Source organism: Panthera pardus, unplaced genomic scaffold (assembly GCF_024362965.1).
Source record: "Panthera pardus isolate Hobbes unplaced genomic scaffold, ASM2436296v1 HiC_scaffold_11, whole genome shotgun sequence".
Classification (NCBI taxonomy): Eukaryota; Metazoa; Chordata; class Mammalia; order Carnivora; family Felidae; genus Panthera; species Panthera pardus.
In genome coordinates this window covers 10,118,380-10,135,879 of record NW_026526666.1, presented here as the reverse complement: position 1 = coordinate 10,135,879, position 17,500 = coordinate 10,118,380, and the positions used below count along the sequence as shown (strand labels likewise).

The following is a 17,500-nucleotide window of genomic DNA, read 5'->3' as shown; positions in this document are numbered from 1 at the left end:
TCAAACTCTTCCAAAAAAATTGAAGAGGAAGGAATGCTACCAAATTCATTCTACAAGGCCAGCATTAACCTGATACCAAAACAAAGACACTATGAAAAAAGAAAATTACAGGCCAATATCCTTGATGAACAAGATGCAAAAAGTCATGAACAAAATAGAGTAAAACCTTGGATTGCGAATAACTTGTTCTGTGAGTATTCCACAAGATGAGTAAACAGTTCTAATAAATTTTAGCTTGATAAACGAGCGATATCTTGCAATGAGTAGTACATAATACCAAACATCACATGATCACACCTGAGCCAATGGTTTCTCTCTATCAGATTGTGGGTGATCATCTCCCATACTCGAATGCTTGGTCTCAGGCCACGGTGTCTGGCAGAAATCAGTGATTTTTCAGAACATTGGAAAGTGCCCACAACTGGCACTAGTGTATTTTCTTGTCACTTCAGAGCACCTATGGACAGTCCTTTGCTTTCCCATACAAGAATAAGCTTACAAATGCTTTGCTTCATTCTAGGTTAGGCTGCCTGCAGACACAGACCCTAATGTAATTGCCAGTTACATTAAATGCAGTATATGACAAGAGTTTATACTGTACTGTAGTTAATATCTGTGTGAACATATACAATGGCCCCCATGCAGAAAAAGATTCCATTGAGCCAAAAGATAGCAATGATTCATTAGTGCTAGTGAAAGTCATCCTACACAATAACCCTCCTCTCTTGTCTACCTCATACCAGCCATGAAGGTTTTCAAAGGTAACTGCAGGTTAATTTGTTCATTTTTCTTTGTGTGTTGTATTTTCTTTATTATTTTGTATTTTATTACAGTATTGAAATCATTTTTATATGAATATTTTGGGGTTATAGAATGAATCATCTGAGTTTTCATTAATTATTATGGGGAAATTTGCTTTGATATATGAGTGTTTTGGATTGCAAGTATGTTTCCAGAATGAATTATGCGGGCAAACCAAGGTTTTACTGTAATAGAAAGTTGAATTCAACAACACCATTAAAAAGATCATTCACCATGATCAAGTGAGATTTATTCCAAGTATGCAAGGATGGTTCGATATACACAAATCAGTCAACATGAAACACCAAATCAACAAAAAATGATAAAAATCATATAACCATCTCAACAGATCGTAGAAAAAGCATGACAAAATTCAGCATCCATTCATGATAAAAACTCTCAACAACATGGGGATAAAGGGAACATACCTCAACATAATAAATGCCATATATTGAAGAAAAAAAAAAAAAACAACACAGCTAACATCACACTCAAAGGTAAAAAGCTAAAAGCTTTTCCTCTAATATCAGGAAAAAGACCAGGATGTCCACTCTTACCACTTTTATTTAACATAGTACTAGAAGTCCTATTCACAGCAATCTGACAAGAAATAAAAGTCATCCTAATTGGTAAGGAAAAAGTAAAACTGTCACTTGCAGATGACATGATACTAGATATAGAAAACCCTAAAGATTCCACTAAAAATTATTAGAACTAATAAATGAGTCAAGTTGTAAGATGCAAAGTTATACAGGGGCGCCTGGGTGGCTCAGTCGGTTGAGCGCCGACTTCGGCTCAGGTCACAATCTCGCGGTCCATGAGTTCGAGCCCCGCATCGGGCCCCTGTGCTCACAGCTCGGAGCCCGGAACCTGTTTCAGATTCTGTGTCTCCCTCTCTCTGACCCTCCCCCATTCATGCTCTGTCTCTCTCTGTCTCAAAAATGAATAAAAACGTTAAAAAAAAATTTTAAAAAAAAGATGCAAAGTTATACAGAAATCTGTTGCATTTCTATACACTATTAGTGAACCATCAGAAAAAGAAATTAAGAAAACAATGTCATTTACAATTGTATCAAAAAGAATAAAATACCTAGGAATAAATTTAACCAAGGAGGTGAAAGACCTGTACTCTGAAAACTGTAAGATATTAAAGAAATTGAAGACGACACAAATAAAAAAAAATACGCCATGCTCACGTACTGAAGAATATTGTTAAAATGTCCATCCATACTACCCAAAAAATCTACAAATTTAATGCAATCCCTATCAAAATACCAATAGCAGTTTTCACAGAAGACCAAAGCCGGAGGTATCAGAATACCAGATTTCAAACTATACCTCAGAGCTATAGTCATGAAAACACTATGGAACTGGAACAAATATTGACACACAAATCAATGGAACAGAATAGAGAGCCCCAAAATAAACCAGCACTTATATGGTCAATTAATCTAAGACAAAGTAGGCAAAAACACACAATGGGGAAAAGACCATCTCTTCAACAAATGGTGTTGGGCTGGGGGGGCCTGGATGGCTCAGTCGGTTAAGTGTCTGTCTTCAACTCAGGTCATGATCTCGCAGTTCATGGGTTCAAGCCCCGTGCACTCAGAGCCTGGAGCCTGCTTCAGATTTTGTGTCTCCCTCTCTCTCTGCCCCTCCCCCACTCACACTCTGTGTCTCTCAAAAATGAATAAACATTTTAAAAAATGGTGTTGGGAAAACTGGACAGCCACATGCAAAAGAATGAAACTGGACCATTTTCTACACTATATACAAAAATAAACGTGAGACCCCAAATTGTAAAACGCCTAAAAAAAAAATACAGGCAGTAATACTCTTGGACATTGGTCTTAGCAGTATTTAATCTATCTCTTCAGACAAGGGCAAAAAAAGCAAAACTAAACAAGTAGGACTCTATCAAAATAAAAAGCTTTTTCACAGCTAAGAAAACCATCAACAACAAAAAAAGAGACATACAGAATGGGAGAAGATATTTGCAAAAATATATTTAGTAAGGATTAATATCCAAAATATATTTAAAAACTCATACAACCCAATGCCAAGAAAACAAACAATGCAATTTAAAAATGGGACAGAGGATCTGAACACACATTTTTCCAAAGACGACATACAGATGGCTAACAGACACATGAAAAGATGCTAATCATCAATAATCATCAGGGAAATTAAAAAAAAAGCACAGTGAGATATCACCTCACATCTGTCAGAATGGCCAGTATCAAAAACACAAGAAATAACAAGTGTTGGTGAGGATGCAGATAAAAGGGCACCCTCATGCACTATTGGTCTATTGTCAGAATTGTAAATTTGATACAGCCACTATGGAAAAGAGCATGGAGGTTCCTCAAAAAATTAGAAATACATAGCAGCACTTTCAACAATAGCCAAATTATGGAAAAAGCCTAAATGTCCATCAACTGATGAATGGATAAAGAAGATGTAGTTTATATATACAATGGAATACTACTTGGCAATGAGAAAGAATGAAATATGGCCTTTTGTAGCAACGTGGATGGAACTAGAGAGTGTTATGCTAAGTGAAATAAGTCATACAGAGAAAGACAGATACCATATGTTTTCACTCTTATGTGGATCCTGAGAAACTTAACAGAAGACCATCATGGGGGGAAGGATAAAAAAAAAAAAAAAAAAGAGAGGGAGGGAGCCAAACCATAAGAGACTCTTTAAAAACTGAGAATAAACTGAGGGTTGATGGGGGGTGGGAGGGAGGGGAAAGTGGGTGATGGGCATTGAGGAGGGCACCTGTTGGGATGAGCACTGGGTGTTGTATGGAAACCAATTTGACAACAAATTTCATGTTAAAAAAATGAATGAATGAATGAATTAATTAATTAGAAATACAAATATCATACGATCCAGTAATTCTACTACTGGGTATTTACCCAAAGAAAACAAAAACACTAATTTGACAAGATACATGCTCCCATCTTTTTACTGAAGCATTATTTAGAATAGCCAATACATGGAAGCAACCTAAGTACCCAATGACAAATGAATGAATAAGGAAGATATTGTGTGCACGCGTGCGCGCACGCACACACACACACAAACTGGAATATTACTCAGCTATAAAAAAGGGGGAAAAAAGAATGAAATCTTGCCATTTGTGACATGGATAGACCTCAAGGGGGTTATGCTAAGTGAAATAAGATAAACACAAATATATGATTTCATTTAGGTGTGGAATCTAAAAGACAAAACAAACAAAACAGAAACAGACTCATAAATACAGAGAACAAAGTGGTGGTTGCCAGAAAGGAAGGTAATAAGAGAAGTGAAACAGGCAAAGGGGATTAAGACATACAAATTCCCAGTTATAAAATAAATAAGTCACAGCAATATAAAGTACAGCATAGGGAATAGTCAATAATACTATAATGTACTATAATATATAGTATATATATAATAACACTATATATATATATATGTATATAAATATAATAAGAGCACAAAGTCAGTAACTTTGTATGGTGACAGGTGGCAACTACACTTATGGTGAGCATCTGTAATATATGTAAATGTTGAATCACTATCTGGAACTAATATATCTGGAACTAATATACTGTATATCAACTATACTTCAATTAAAAGCAAATAATTTTTTAAAAAGAAATAAAGGACTTCTCTGCAGTTACAATAAACAAGATAATCAGATTGTAACAAGCACCCTGAAGTAAATGAATAGGGCCATATAACTGATAACAAGGAAAGACGGGGAGCTAATTAGGGTCATCAGAGGAACAGACAGCTGAGCAGCCATTCAGGGGAGAACATAAGAAAATGTATTCTGGGCACAAATGTGATAGAAGAAAGAACTTGGTATAATGGAGGAACAGAAGGAGGTCAGTGTGATTGTACAGTATTGAGGAGTGAAGTTAGAAAAGGAGGCAAGCCTGATAATGAAGGACCTTGGAGGCCACCATAGGGAAAGCCAGGAAGGGCTTACGTAGGAATAACCTAAGTATATAGTTTCCATATTTTTAAACATATTCATGTGGCTACGGAGAACCAACTGTATGAGACAAGAGTGGAAAGGGTTAGCATGTCAACTCAAGTGAAAGTGAAGGAGGCTTAACCTACTAGCAGTGGAAAGGTAGAACTGACACAGTTTGGTGGTGGATTAGATATGGAGGCAAAGAGAGGAACCCCAAGAATAAACCCTGAGAAACTGAGTAAATTTTGTTCCATTTACTAAGATGGAAACAACTTAAAAAACTGGGGGGGGGGGGGGGGAAGGAAAAAATATATATATATTTTATATATATATTTCATATATATATATGTACGTATATATTTTTCATACACATATATATGAAATACGGGTTTTTGATGTTAGACAATAGATAAAACAGGATAGAGGAATTAAATGAGTTGAGCCCCATGAATGCCCCAGATTCCTCCTTAGAGTCAGTTTCTAGGTTGTGGGGCAGGAAGGGGGAACCTAAACCAAATCAAGCAGCCTCGTTATGTTCAGGAGACACAGTCAAGAATTTGCAAAGGCCAAGACAGCTGGAATTTGCAGGGCAGAGTACCAGAGGAAAGACAGCTGCATAGAGAGGAGAATACCAAAATAATGTGCAGAGAGTTCTTTTCAAGTCTTTAGGTAAGTATTGACCAGCACAATACTTGTTGGGAAATACTGAACAACAGGGAAAGAACTACCAAAAGAAGCAGGCAAATTTTGAGCTGGGAAGAGTTTGTATTCCCACAGTCAAACTGGAAAAATCTCACCTAATAAACAGAGAACTGGGTAGAATACTCAAGAGGATACTGCTTCCATAGGGGAAAAAGTAGCCTTGGATTAAAGGCTGCTCTGGCCCAACTCACAAAGCTTAAAAGCCTTGAAATGATCAAACGGTTTCCAAGTAACTTAACCATATTCCAAAACAAGCTCAAGAATATTTAAAAGAATGTAAAAACAACACATCCATATACACAAAAATCCAACACCCAACAGTATAAAATTCACATCCAATAAAAAATTAGCAGGCATGCAAAGAAGAAAATATGACCCAAAATAAAAAAAATCAATCATTGAAAACAAACCCCAAAATGACACAGATAACTCTTTTAATGTCCTTATTTACTATTTCTATTATAAATATATTATATTAAACAAGGTAGAGAAAAGAAATAGCATATTAAGGAGAGGCATGAAAGATAAAAAAAAAAAAAAAAAAATTCCATAGGCAAAAATACATTAGGTAAGATTAACAGCAAATTAGTGAAGAATAAGTTAGTGAACTTGAAGGCAAGGCAACAGAAACTATCCAAAATTAAAGACGGAGAAAAAAGACTGGGAAACGTATAAAACATTAGTAAGCTGTGGGTCAACTTCAAGCATAGTATTATGCTTATAAACTGGGAGTCCCAGAAGGAGGTAGGAGAGCATGGAGTATAGAAAATTTATTTTAAGAAATAATAGCGAAAATTAAACTATATAAATATACACACATCCAATAAGTGCAACAAACCCCAAGCACAAAAATCATGAAGAACACCACACCAATGCATATTGTAATGAAACTGCACAAATTTGATGATGAAAACCTTAAATTAAAAGCAGCAGAGGTTTTAAAAAATTACATACAGAGGAACAAAGATAAGAATGACAAGAGTTCTTTTCAGAAACAACACAATCCAGAGAGCAGTAGAGCAACAACACTTTTAAAACCAGAATTTTAGGGGCACTGGGTGGCTCAGTCAGTTAAGCATCTGAGTCTTGATTTCCTCTCAGTTCATGATCTCATGGTTTCATAGGTTTGAGCCCCATGTCGGGATCTGCACTGATGGCACAGAGCCTGCTTGAGATTCTTCCTCTCTCTCTGCCCCACCGCCCCCACCCCCTACTCACACTCTCTCCGTCTTTCTCAAAATACATAAATAAACTTTTAAAAAATCTAGAATTTTATACCCAGCCAAAGTATCTTTTGAACATAGAGTCAAAAATCTTTCTCAACAAGGTGGGGCTGTACACATTGCTGAAAGTATTTTGGATTTTTGTCTTCAAAGTAATAGTAAAGCCACTAATAGACTCTAAATGGTGAGACTTGCATCTTAGGAAAAACACATTAACTTCTGTTAAGAACAGATTGAGCTTAGGGGCCAGGGGGCCACACATATGTAAGAGCAAAGGAGCATAAAGTTGTTCAAAAAACAGGATAACATCGATTGGGCTGGTAGAAGTGGGTATGAAGAATGGTAGACTGATTAGAAAAATATCTAGAAGATAGTTATTTGAAGACTTGGTGCCTGGATGTGAGGTGTGAGGAAGAGGAAGGAATCAAGAATGATTCCTGTTCCTGACATGAGCGACTATACTTACATATAATTTTATCTACCTGAAAAATAATGTAAATCAATTATACACTATCAAAACTAACTGAAATCCACAAGAGTAAACTATTCTAAATACTGCATTTAAACTAAAGAATTCACTGTGTAAAAATGCAAATAAAAACCAAATAGCACTTTTTTGTAGGAGAGAAAGATACAGGCATAAGCATTCTTCATCTGAAATTCGCACTGAGCTCAATCTCACATTGACACAGTTGCTATTGTTCCTTATAGAAAATAATAAAAGCAAGACTTCTACGAGCCATCTGATGAAACACTGAAGTGCCTTTACAAAACAGTTCCTTCTACAGGCAAATCACTATTATGGGGGGGGTACCTTTAAAAGTAATTATAACTCTCATGAGGCATTTAAAATGGCTGCAAATTTTTGGTAATCCCTCCTAGTTCAGCAACCTTGCTTCCTATGTTTCTATCTTCACAGGAATCTATTGGTGAAAGATTTTAAAAGGTTTTAAATAGTAACAACAAAGGTTTGTCATGGATTTATAAAGTGCTGCGTACTATTATGTTGTACTAAGTACCTTACATGATAATCTCATTCAACCTTAAAAACTCTATTAGGTGGTAGTTATCCCCATTCAACAGATAAATTGAGATGCAAAGAGGTTAAGGAATTTGTCTTACATTATGAAGCTAATAAGTGGCAGAGCTAAGGATATAAAACCAGAGAGGTCTGACCTCAATCCCTGGGGACTCTTGAGAAATTCATCTTTAAACTTCAAAAATCTTCCTGCACATTAGAATATGTGTAACTGGTATACTGATTTTGTGTGGGTACATTCTTTACATGTAATAAGTTTCTAAATTATTTCCTTTTAAAAATTCACAAAAGGGATTAAAAGTATACTTATCATGTGGTGAGCATTGAATAATGTCTAAAATTGTTGAAACATTATAATGCATGCCTGCAAATAGCACTGTATGTTAACTGTATTTCAATTAAAAATAAGATAAAATTGGGGTGCTGGGTGGCTCAGTCAGGTAAGCGGCTGACTTCAGCTCAGGTCATGATCTCACGGTTTGTGAGTTCGAGCCCCACACTGGGCTCTGTGCTGACAGCTCAGAGCCTGGAGCCGGCTTCCAATTCTGTGTCTGCCTCTCTCTGCCCCTTCCCAGCTGGCACCCTGTCTCTGTCTCTCTCAAGAATAAATAAACGTTAAAAAAATAATTTAAAAAAAGAAAAGAAAAATTAATAAATTCTCATCCTTAAAATGTTCAGACTTTCAATTTGCCTCAAGAAATTCTTCAAAGCAGATAAACTTAAAAAGAATTATATGTAGACTATGAGAATTTTCATGAACATATGTAGACACGTGTGTGTAACAGGGGACGCTGATAGAGAATCCAAATCATCAAAGGCATAGCTTGGCTGAGTACAGACACCACGGACCTGAAAGTGTGCTGAGGGTTGGCTATGTTAAGTTGTACAACAGGGGCGCCTGGATGGCTCAGTCAGTTGAGCGTCTGACTCTTGATTTTGGCTCAGGTCATGATCTCACAGTTGATGAGTTCAAGCCCCACACTGGGCTCTGCGCTGACACTGCAGAGCCTGCTTGGGATTCTGTCTCCCTCTTTCTCTGCCCCTCCCCTGCTGGCTCTCTGTCTCACAAAATAAATAAAAATAAACTTTAAAAAAGAAGAAAGCTGTACAACAAACCGTTAATGCTATCACGTAGTACTGTGATAGGAAACAGCTCAGACGATTTGTGTGGAAACCATGTTGTATGATGGACATGAAGGACTGCACACACTTAAACTTCCTCGTGCTCAATTACATGGCATGTTATATGCATGACTCTTTCATCAACAACTGCACAGTTACTAGGATTAACTTCAGAATTGTGAACTCATTAAAATTTCTCTGTAGCTGAGCAGAAACTCACAATTTAAAAGGTTTTTTTTTTCTCTGCCACAACAAAAAAAGCCTAGAAACTGAAATTCTCCAATAAAGTTATTTTATTTGGGTTCAACCTAAAATAGTTTAAATTTGATCTTTGTTAGAGAAAAGAAATCTCCAATTGTATAGACTTAATAAAAAGTACTGAATTTGCCACTTCCAATAGAGGATAGTTTCTTCATGCTTTGGGCATCTACCATTAGTAACCCAAAAGACTACTTGTAGTAAATATAACTGTCATAGCACTGAAATGCCCAAAATCAATTTCCTAGCTTAGAAAGTTGCCCTTATGTTACCATAACACACAATAGTCTCCTGACTATTCATATTGTTTGAAAACCATGAAAACACAGTTTTTGGCATGCATGCCCAGTTGGAAAAGGATTTGTTCCTCTGAAAACACCATTCATAAGACTAGGCAGAGCTGAGGGCACCTCTGTGTGTGAACAAGCAGGTAGGTATCTCAGGGTTTCTGCAGCCGTCTCCTTCCTTAACGGGTAAGTACCGGTGCCAACAAGGGGAGAGTCCAGGCACATGACTCAGCTTATGACTTAATTTTCCACAGCTAAGAAAAGAAAATCACCAAAATAAGTTAGTTTTAAGACAAACAGTTGGGGTTTACAGGTCCACTTACATGACTATGAACCAAGAACCCTTTACATAAGAACAGTAGCAACTCTAGAACACCATAGATGAAAAACCATCTAACAATTCCTAGGGTCAAAAATGACATACTGCAGTTCACGGGTTTTGGGTATGCACTCATTCTGCCTCTCAGAGGCAGACCCTTCCTCAGCCCATGCTGTTAGATTAACATGAGATTCAAACTTGATTTTTCGTTCAAGAGCAGTCTATTGTACTTGTGTCAAATGAGAAAACTTAAGCTAAGAACTTAGCCCGTGCACCGCCATCAAAACGTATATTTCTTTACTTGAAGAGTTACTTCCACACCAGTCCCCTAGTCTGTCTGTCTCTCTCCCAATCACAGATGTGCGTGCGCACACACACACACGCACACACACACACACACACACACACACACACACACACAGGGCGAAGAGCGAGGATTATTATATTTAGTAAGACTAAAGCAGATGCCACAGAGTACTAGTCACACTTACTCTTATATTAAATCCTAGAAGATCACTTATAACACCTGAGACAGCAGAAAGGATAACTACTCGTGTGATATTGTAGATTAAGGGATTCATTGTCAGTCCATAGAGTCTAAATGGTGTGTCCAGCTCCTACAAAAAACATGAAAGAATGGAGATGAAATACATGGCCTATCGATGGCCACCAGTGATTTCTGGGCTGGTTTTTAGGTCTTGGGTACGGATGAGTGTGTAAGGCCTTCCTTCATGTTCAACAGCTGCTTTCAAAAGACCTATAATGGACTCTCACCTACTTTCCACTAGCTAAGTGTTTAAAGGTGGGTTCAAGCAGTATGTTGTGAATTTTTTTTTTTTAAATATAATTTGAAAAATGTGACAGACATCAGCAATCATCAGAACCTGGATAACAAGATGGGAAATTTTTTCTTACATAGTCAGGAACCCAAAACTATCAACTTGACATTGTGAATGTACACAGCCCAGCAGCCATCTGTTACGAGGGTCTTCTCCAATAAGTACAGCATTGATTTCATTTAAGTGCTAGTGAAAGTAGATCACAGGATATTACTTACTTTCAATAACTTGGTGGACAGCTTTAATACATTATTTACTAGAGTAAGCTGTTCTTTCTTATTAGGCTTTTTTTCCATCTTAAGATATAAATTAATCTAAGGAAAAAAAGAGAGATCAAGGCAAATGTCACAGAAAAAGATATACTGTACTAAGTTTGGCAGATTCGAAAGTAATATTTTCAAATAAAATAAATCTGAAAATTCCTGCAGTTATTTCTACAAAACACATATGTCACATACCCTACTGTCCAGACCACGCAGTCACATCTGACAAAGAAAAGCCAGTTCGTGAATAAAAAAAAAGTAGGGGCGCGTGGGTGGCTCAGTCGGTTAAGCGTCCGACTTCGCTCAGGTCATGATCTCACAGTCCGTGAGTTCGAGCCCTGCGTTGGGCTCTGTGCTGACAGCTCAGAGCCTGGAGCCTGCTTCGGATTCTGTGTCTCCCTCTCTCTCTGACCCTCCCCCACTCACACTCTCTCTCTCTCTCCTTCAAAAATAAAATAAACGTTAAAAAAAATTTTTTTTAAGTAAATATGAAGCAATTTAACTATCAAAACAATGAAAAGTGTAATGTTAATTATAACTTAACAGTTAACATGTGAACTTTTTAAGTTCAAAAGCTCTACCTACTCATTTTGGTGACACCCACATAATATAACATCCTCATTAAACATTAATGAAACATAAGAAGAAAGCTGCTTTTAACTTGTTAGTTCTTTATTTTTTCTCCTATGGAAATATTCTCCCACTATAATTCTCAGGCAAAAGAAGAAAATCTAATGATACCAAATGTATTTATGTAAAACTTATGGATAACCATGAAATCAAAACCAAAACCAAAAAAAAAAAAAAAAAAACAAAACCCTTTATACTACTCTGTCTTTATAAGAAACATTTCCCAGTCTTAATATCTATTCCCATACTAAAGAGAAAGTATTTTCTAAACTTTGAATGTATGGCTGATACAGAAGAAATTCAAGAGCTTATTAAAAACATGCTTAAGTGACAAGTACTATAAAGATCTAATACTTGATGCAGAATATGAGACTTAAAGCATGCTCCATTATCACAAATAAAGATACCTTTATAATATACAAACTACTTTCAATCCATTAGATCTTAATTCTTACAATCCTGGGAGCTGGTGGGGAAGATTATAAACCCTCATTTTATAAGGAGGAAATAATTATATAGTAGCAAAGTCACCTGTAAGGTCATATAGCTAGAAAGTGCTAAATCTAGACTCAACCCTGAATCTTCTGCACAAATCTTATGCCATCTCTAACCACAGAACTAAATTAACAAGGACCAATTGTTACCTGTTCCGTAAGTAATATTGAAACATTGCTGTATTTCTTATTGGTTTCAGACCCCAATGAGGCCAGACGCAGTAAGAAAAGTAGTAAAGCTGTTTCCCAGATCAAAAACTCCCAATTATAAGCATCATTCAGGAAAGTTTTATGCCCTTGCAGAACCTATACAAAGAACCGACAAAAAGTTAGATTTTTCATTTGTCTCAAAATCTATAATTACTCCTTTACTCTAGCAACTTAAAAAGATTTACAAGTTACCAATATTTTATACTCAAAGCAGAATTTTAATACTCATATAAAGCCTTATCTATTTAACTAATCCCTACCTATTTCTCTAGGTTTCCTAGACTTTTTCCAGACAGCAAAGGAGGAAGTAGCAAAGGAGGAAAACATAGAAGTAAAATCAGACAAACACATTTCCAGCCTTTTAACCACTCATGTGCCCACTCACAATTATATGGTGACCGTTTTTCAAAGTGTTAAATTTGCATTATCACCAGTAGGCCTTCCTAAGACATGTGGCCCATCCTACTGGTATGACTCGAAAACCCTGAGGATCAATTCTTTACTCCATTTTAGGATCCAAGTAACAGCAGCAGCAGCAGCTACCATTTATCAAATGTCTATTATTACGTGTCAAGTTTGCTAGCAAAAGTTGTGTTTTTTGTTTGCTTCAAAATTTACTCAAGCCAGCCTGAGGTAAAGTGGAACACACTGGAAAATATACAGAGAATCCTCACAGAAACCAAATGCTGGCCTTTTGAAACCAGGGAGTCACAGCGCAGCTCCCCTCTCTGTCTCTCTTCCTCAAGGGCCATTTGGGCTCCCATCTCCACTCCTCTTAGTTAATTCTGTTGCTTTGCATGACACTTGTTTACTGCTCCCTGCAAGTTTGGCTCGCTCCAGCTTTGGTTTCCCATAACACCCTACTGGCCCCACTGACCCCTACTGACCCTCTCTTCTCCAAAGGCCACCAGTGATATCTCAGGTTTTCAGTCCTAATTTCTAAAATTTCTAAATTCTAATTTCTAAATTTCTAAATACGTTTGGCTTAGTCTGGGTCAGGTGTTCACCCCTCCCAATCAGTTATAACTAGAGTAGGAAAGTAACAGTTAGTAGCAACCTAGGCCCACCTCTTCAGCAGGGTGGTTTGTTGTGTGGCAATATATAACACACAAACCACAGCCAAGCGGCTATAAAATCAAACACAAAGAAAAACTCTTAAAACCAGCCAGAGAAGGGGTGCATGGGTGGCTCGGCTGGTTAATCGTCCAGCTCTTGGTTTCAGCTCAGCTCATGATCTCATGGTTCATGAGTTCGAGCCCCACATCGGGCTTTGCACTGATGGTGCGGGGCATGCTTGGGATTCTCTCACTCTGCCACTCCCACGCATGTTCTCTGTCTTTCAGAATAAGTAAATTTTAAAAATTGAAAGAAAAAAAAAATTAAAAAAAAAACAGAGAAAAAGGACATTACCTTTAAAAGAGCAGCAAATAAAACTAACAGCTGACTTCTCAAGATAAAACACGGAAATCAAAAGGTAACCGAATCCCAAAAGTATTGAAAGTAATTGGCAACCTAGAAATGCATACTCAGTGAAAACATCCTTTAAACAAGAAAGCGATAAAAGACATTTTCAAACATACTAGAACAGAATTCATAACCAGATTCTTCAAACAGGAAGAAAAAAATCCCAGAAAAAAACACAGAAATGCAAGAACTAATGAAAAGCAATGAAAAGGGTAAATGTGTAGGTAAATATAAATGAATAACTGAATACAAAAAATAATCATTATATCTTGTGGGTTTAAAACATATGTAAAATTTGGGGTGCCTGGCTAGCTCAGTCAGTAGAGCATGCAACTCTTGATTTCAGGGTTGTAATTTGAGCCTCACATTGGGTGTGGAGCCTACTTAAAGAAATAAGTCAAATAAATACAAGAAAATATATGTAAAATTTTAAGTAAGGATACTAATAATGGGTGAATGGATAAATGAGATAAAGTGTTCTAAGGTCCTAGCATTATCAAGGAAGCAGAAATTAATACTTTATTAGACTATAATAAGCTAAGGATGTATGTTGCAATCTCTGAGGTAAAAGCACATATAACAAGTAGTGAAAGAACATATAACACGTTAACAAAGAGGATTAAATGGAATATTACAGAATACTTGATTCATAAAAGATGCCAAGAAAGGAGAGAGAAAGAAAATTTAACAGGTAGACCAAATAAGAAATAAACAGTATTTGTATTTGTGGTAATTACATTAAATGTAAATGAGCCAGACAATCTAAAACACTAAGACTGTGAAGCTGGATTAAGGAACAAACAACCAAAAAAAGGATATGCTGATTACAGAAGCCATGACTCAAATATGAAGACAAAATAAATGAAAGGGTGGACAAAGATATAATATGCAAAAACGAATCAAAAGACAGCTGGTGTGGTTAAATTAATATCAAATAGAGCAGACTTTAGGTTAAGAAACATTAGAATCAGAGACATTTCAAAAGGTCATGAAAGATTAAGCCTGACACTTTTCCAGGTTAAAAAAGACTAAAGAGGGGTGCCTGGGTGGCTCAGTTGGGTAAGCATCTGACTCTTGATCTCAGCTCAGGTCTTGGATCCACCATCACAGTAGACGTGAACACACCTCTGTCAATGGTCGACAGAATAAGCAGACGAAAAAAACATGAGTAAGGATATAGAAGATGCCAGCAATGGAACAAATAAACTTGGACTAATTTACCTAGCGAGGACATTGCTCCCCAAGACAACAGAATACAAGTTCTTTCAAAGTGCTGATGGAGAGTTAATGAAACTGACCATATGCCAGATAATAAAGCAAGCCTCTACAAATTTCAAAGGAGTAAAGACATTCAGAATACGTTCTCTGAACACAGTAGAATTAAGTTAGAACTCAATAAATGGAACACTACAAGCTACGGCTATAACTTCTTATAATGAAGAAAGCACAGAAGTACCCCCTTACCCAAAAAAAAAAGGTACAGGGACCCATCAAAAGTATGCAGGAAGGGGCTTCAAGGGTCTCTCACTGGCCAAATCTGGGACAATTTAGACATCAGAATAAATAGAGTAAATAGATTATACCCAATAGATTTACCCAAATGGGTTATAATCTATTGGGTAAAAATCAGAATATATGAGTCCATAATGAAACCAAGAAGAAACAAAGGAAAGGTCAACCACAGAGTGACAACTGACAGATGTGGAAGTAAAGATGGTGTTAGAAAAATCACTATTTTGTAACCCTTGTGGTATGATAGCTTTATTATCAAAAACTGCCAATTAAAATTAGAGTCATCTTAGAATCTTAAAGGATTCAGAATTATTTTATTCTGATTTCAAAAGTAAGTAAAATTAAGTATTCAAAATAGCATGCTGGTGCCTTGATCCTGAGAAATAAATTTCTGTCATACACACACACGCACACACACACACACACACACACATCTAAAACAGATAGTGAACCTTATTAGAATTTCCATTTTTCATTACAACAGATATGAAATGTTTACCTGGGCACAACAAATGAAAGCAATGGAAAGTGTCAGTAAGAAGACTGAAGATACAACGACATCAACTGAGCGCTGTGGACCCCGTCTCTGTGGAGTGAGACATATAGGTTAATATTTAAGATTACACTTAGAGACAACAGTGGCCCTCAAATCATTCACATTCTGAGTTTTACAACATTAATGTGAAAATAAATGTTTATAAGGAGTTTCTAGCCCAGTATTTTAACATAGTTTGGACACGTTTAATTTTAAGCATTGAAATTCATGCTGTTCCAAGTTAAGGGTGTGAGTTATTCACAAATGTATTTTCAGCTAAAATATTTTCCAAAAAGTCAGAAAAAGATGCAATTTTCAACTTATCACTCTGCCCTAGGAATTTAGATTTTCTTTTCCCTTCCTAAGCTCTCATTTACTCCCCTCTAATACCTTAGCAGATAGATCATTTCCAACTTGCTGTCCACGTCTGTCAGCCACTGATATGATCTGTCTGGTTCACAGAACTAACTACACTGCCCATTGAGTATCTGCTGCCAGAAATTTCAGTGAGCATGCTTTCTGCATATTCCTGCACATATTCCATCGTCAAATGAAACTCACCTTGAGAAAGGAGCGCAGTGATAACCATATCTTAATGTTCTCCACCTTTTTAAGTCTGAAATGAGGTATTTCATATTTCCTAGCCTTCCTGGCAGAAGTAATATGGCTGAAGAGTTTTGCAAATAAAAATCTCTAGAGGAGGTTTAAAAAAATCACAAAGTAAAATATACATGTTTGTCTCTGAGTATATGTTTATATAATTGTAAATAATATTCCCATATATTGGAAGCATATAAAAAATAATAAACGGATGAAATTCTAATCAGTGATCACTTAGACTAAGCTAATAGCTCATTATCCTGTTACTTCCAAATCATATTCTATAGTAATGTCTTTGTATATATGCCTTTGTAATATGGTACACTTGACATTCTCAAGGAATATTCTTTGGAGACCTTTGTGAATCCCCGACCTCACAAACAAAATTGTTTACCTGAATTCTGGTTTAGTTCCAAATTAAATTTCCATTCAAAATCACATTTTTTTTGGACATGAAGACATATCAAGTCTCCAATTCTTCATTCTTACCGAAATTCAATACATTTATTTCTCACTTAACCATTGTCTACGGAAACATTTTCACTTTGAGAATTACTACATATGTTATGGGCAAACAAGTGCAGTATTGAGACACAGGTGCTATGCAGTCAGCTAGGCTCACTCTCTGCCTAAGCCACTTATTCCTACCCGTTAGCTCAGCGAAATCTCAGATTACAACATGTTGTGATTAATCGATATCACAAGTGTTAAACCCACAAACACCAAAAGTTTGCTCATCAATCCTTCATTGTCCACATTAACTTCTGGAGAGAGAACAAATCAATAGAACAAAAACAACTCAGTGGAATATCATATACAAAAGCAGAGGCGAGAAACTTAATTTGCTACTGACCTGTTTATATGTTCTTTCCGCCACACACATCATGAAAAAAAAAATCCAAGTAAGACACAATCGTTCAAAAAAATTAATCATAGACAAAATAATAATAGGTGTAACAGGTGGTGCCCCACAAAAGAGAGTCATGATCTCCTCAGCTGAAATAGACTTTAGCTGGTCAAAACTCTTCTCACGGAAAAGTCGATGTAAAAAAGGGAAAAATGCTAATCCAATGGTGACGACATTTCCCAGCATCTGATAACCTACTCCTTGCTGATATGCATTAACCTGGGAATTAATTTAAAACGTCGCATCGTTATTACACAGTTAAATGGAGTTATGAAGCAGTTTTTATCAACTACTATTTAGATTATTAAAACCTAAATCT

The 17,500-nt window shown here is 36.4% G+C and overlaps 1 protein-coding gene across 14 annotated transcripts in view; it reads right to left on the bottom strand.

The window, feature by feature from the left end:
- The window catches only part of PHTF1 (putative homeodomain transcription factor 1), a 93,815-nt gene that overhangs the window by 25,765 nt on the left and 50,550 nt on the right, over positions 1 to 17,500 (bottom strand). For 8 of the 14 annotated variants that reach the window (XR_008418055.1, XR_008418060.1, XR_008418061.1 and 5 more), the window contains exons 15-21: positions 17,128 to 17,400; positions 16,236 to 16,367; positions 15,639 to 15,725; positions 12,104 to 12,259; positions 10,785 to 10,880; positions 10,219 to 10,344; positions 9,532 to 9,662 (exon numbers count right to left, since the gene is read on the bottom strand). Coding sequence is in view for 6 of the 14 variants with exons in the window: in XM_019457887.2 (XP_019313432.1) it covers positions 9,642 to 9,662; positions 10,219 to 10,344; positions 10,785 to 10,880; positions 12,104 to 12,259; positions 15,639 to 15,725; positions 16,236 to 16,367; positions 17,128 to 17,400 (891 nt within the window). In the remaining 8 variants the exon portion in view is untranslated. Of the gene's footprint in view, positions 1 to 9,138; positions 9,663 to 10,218; positions 10,345 to 10,784; positions 10,881 to 12,103; positions 12,260 to 15,638; positions 15,726 to 16,235; positions 16,368 to 17,127; positions 17,401 to 17,500 lie in introns of those variants that run through there. The other 6 variants (XM_019457887.2, XM_019457889.2, XM_019457888.2 and 3 more) reach the window with 1 other exon arrangement.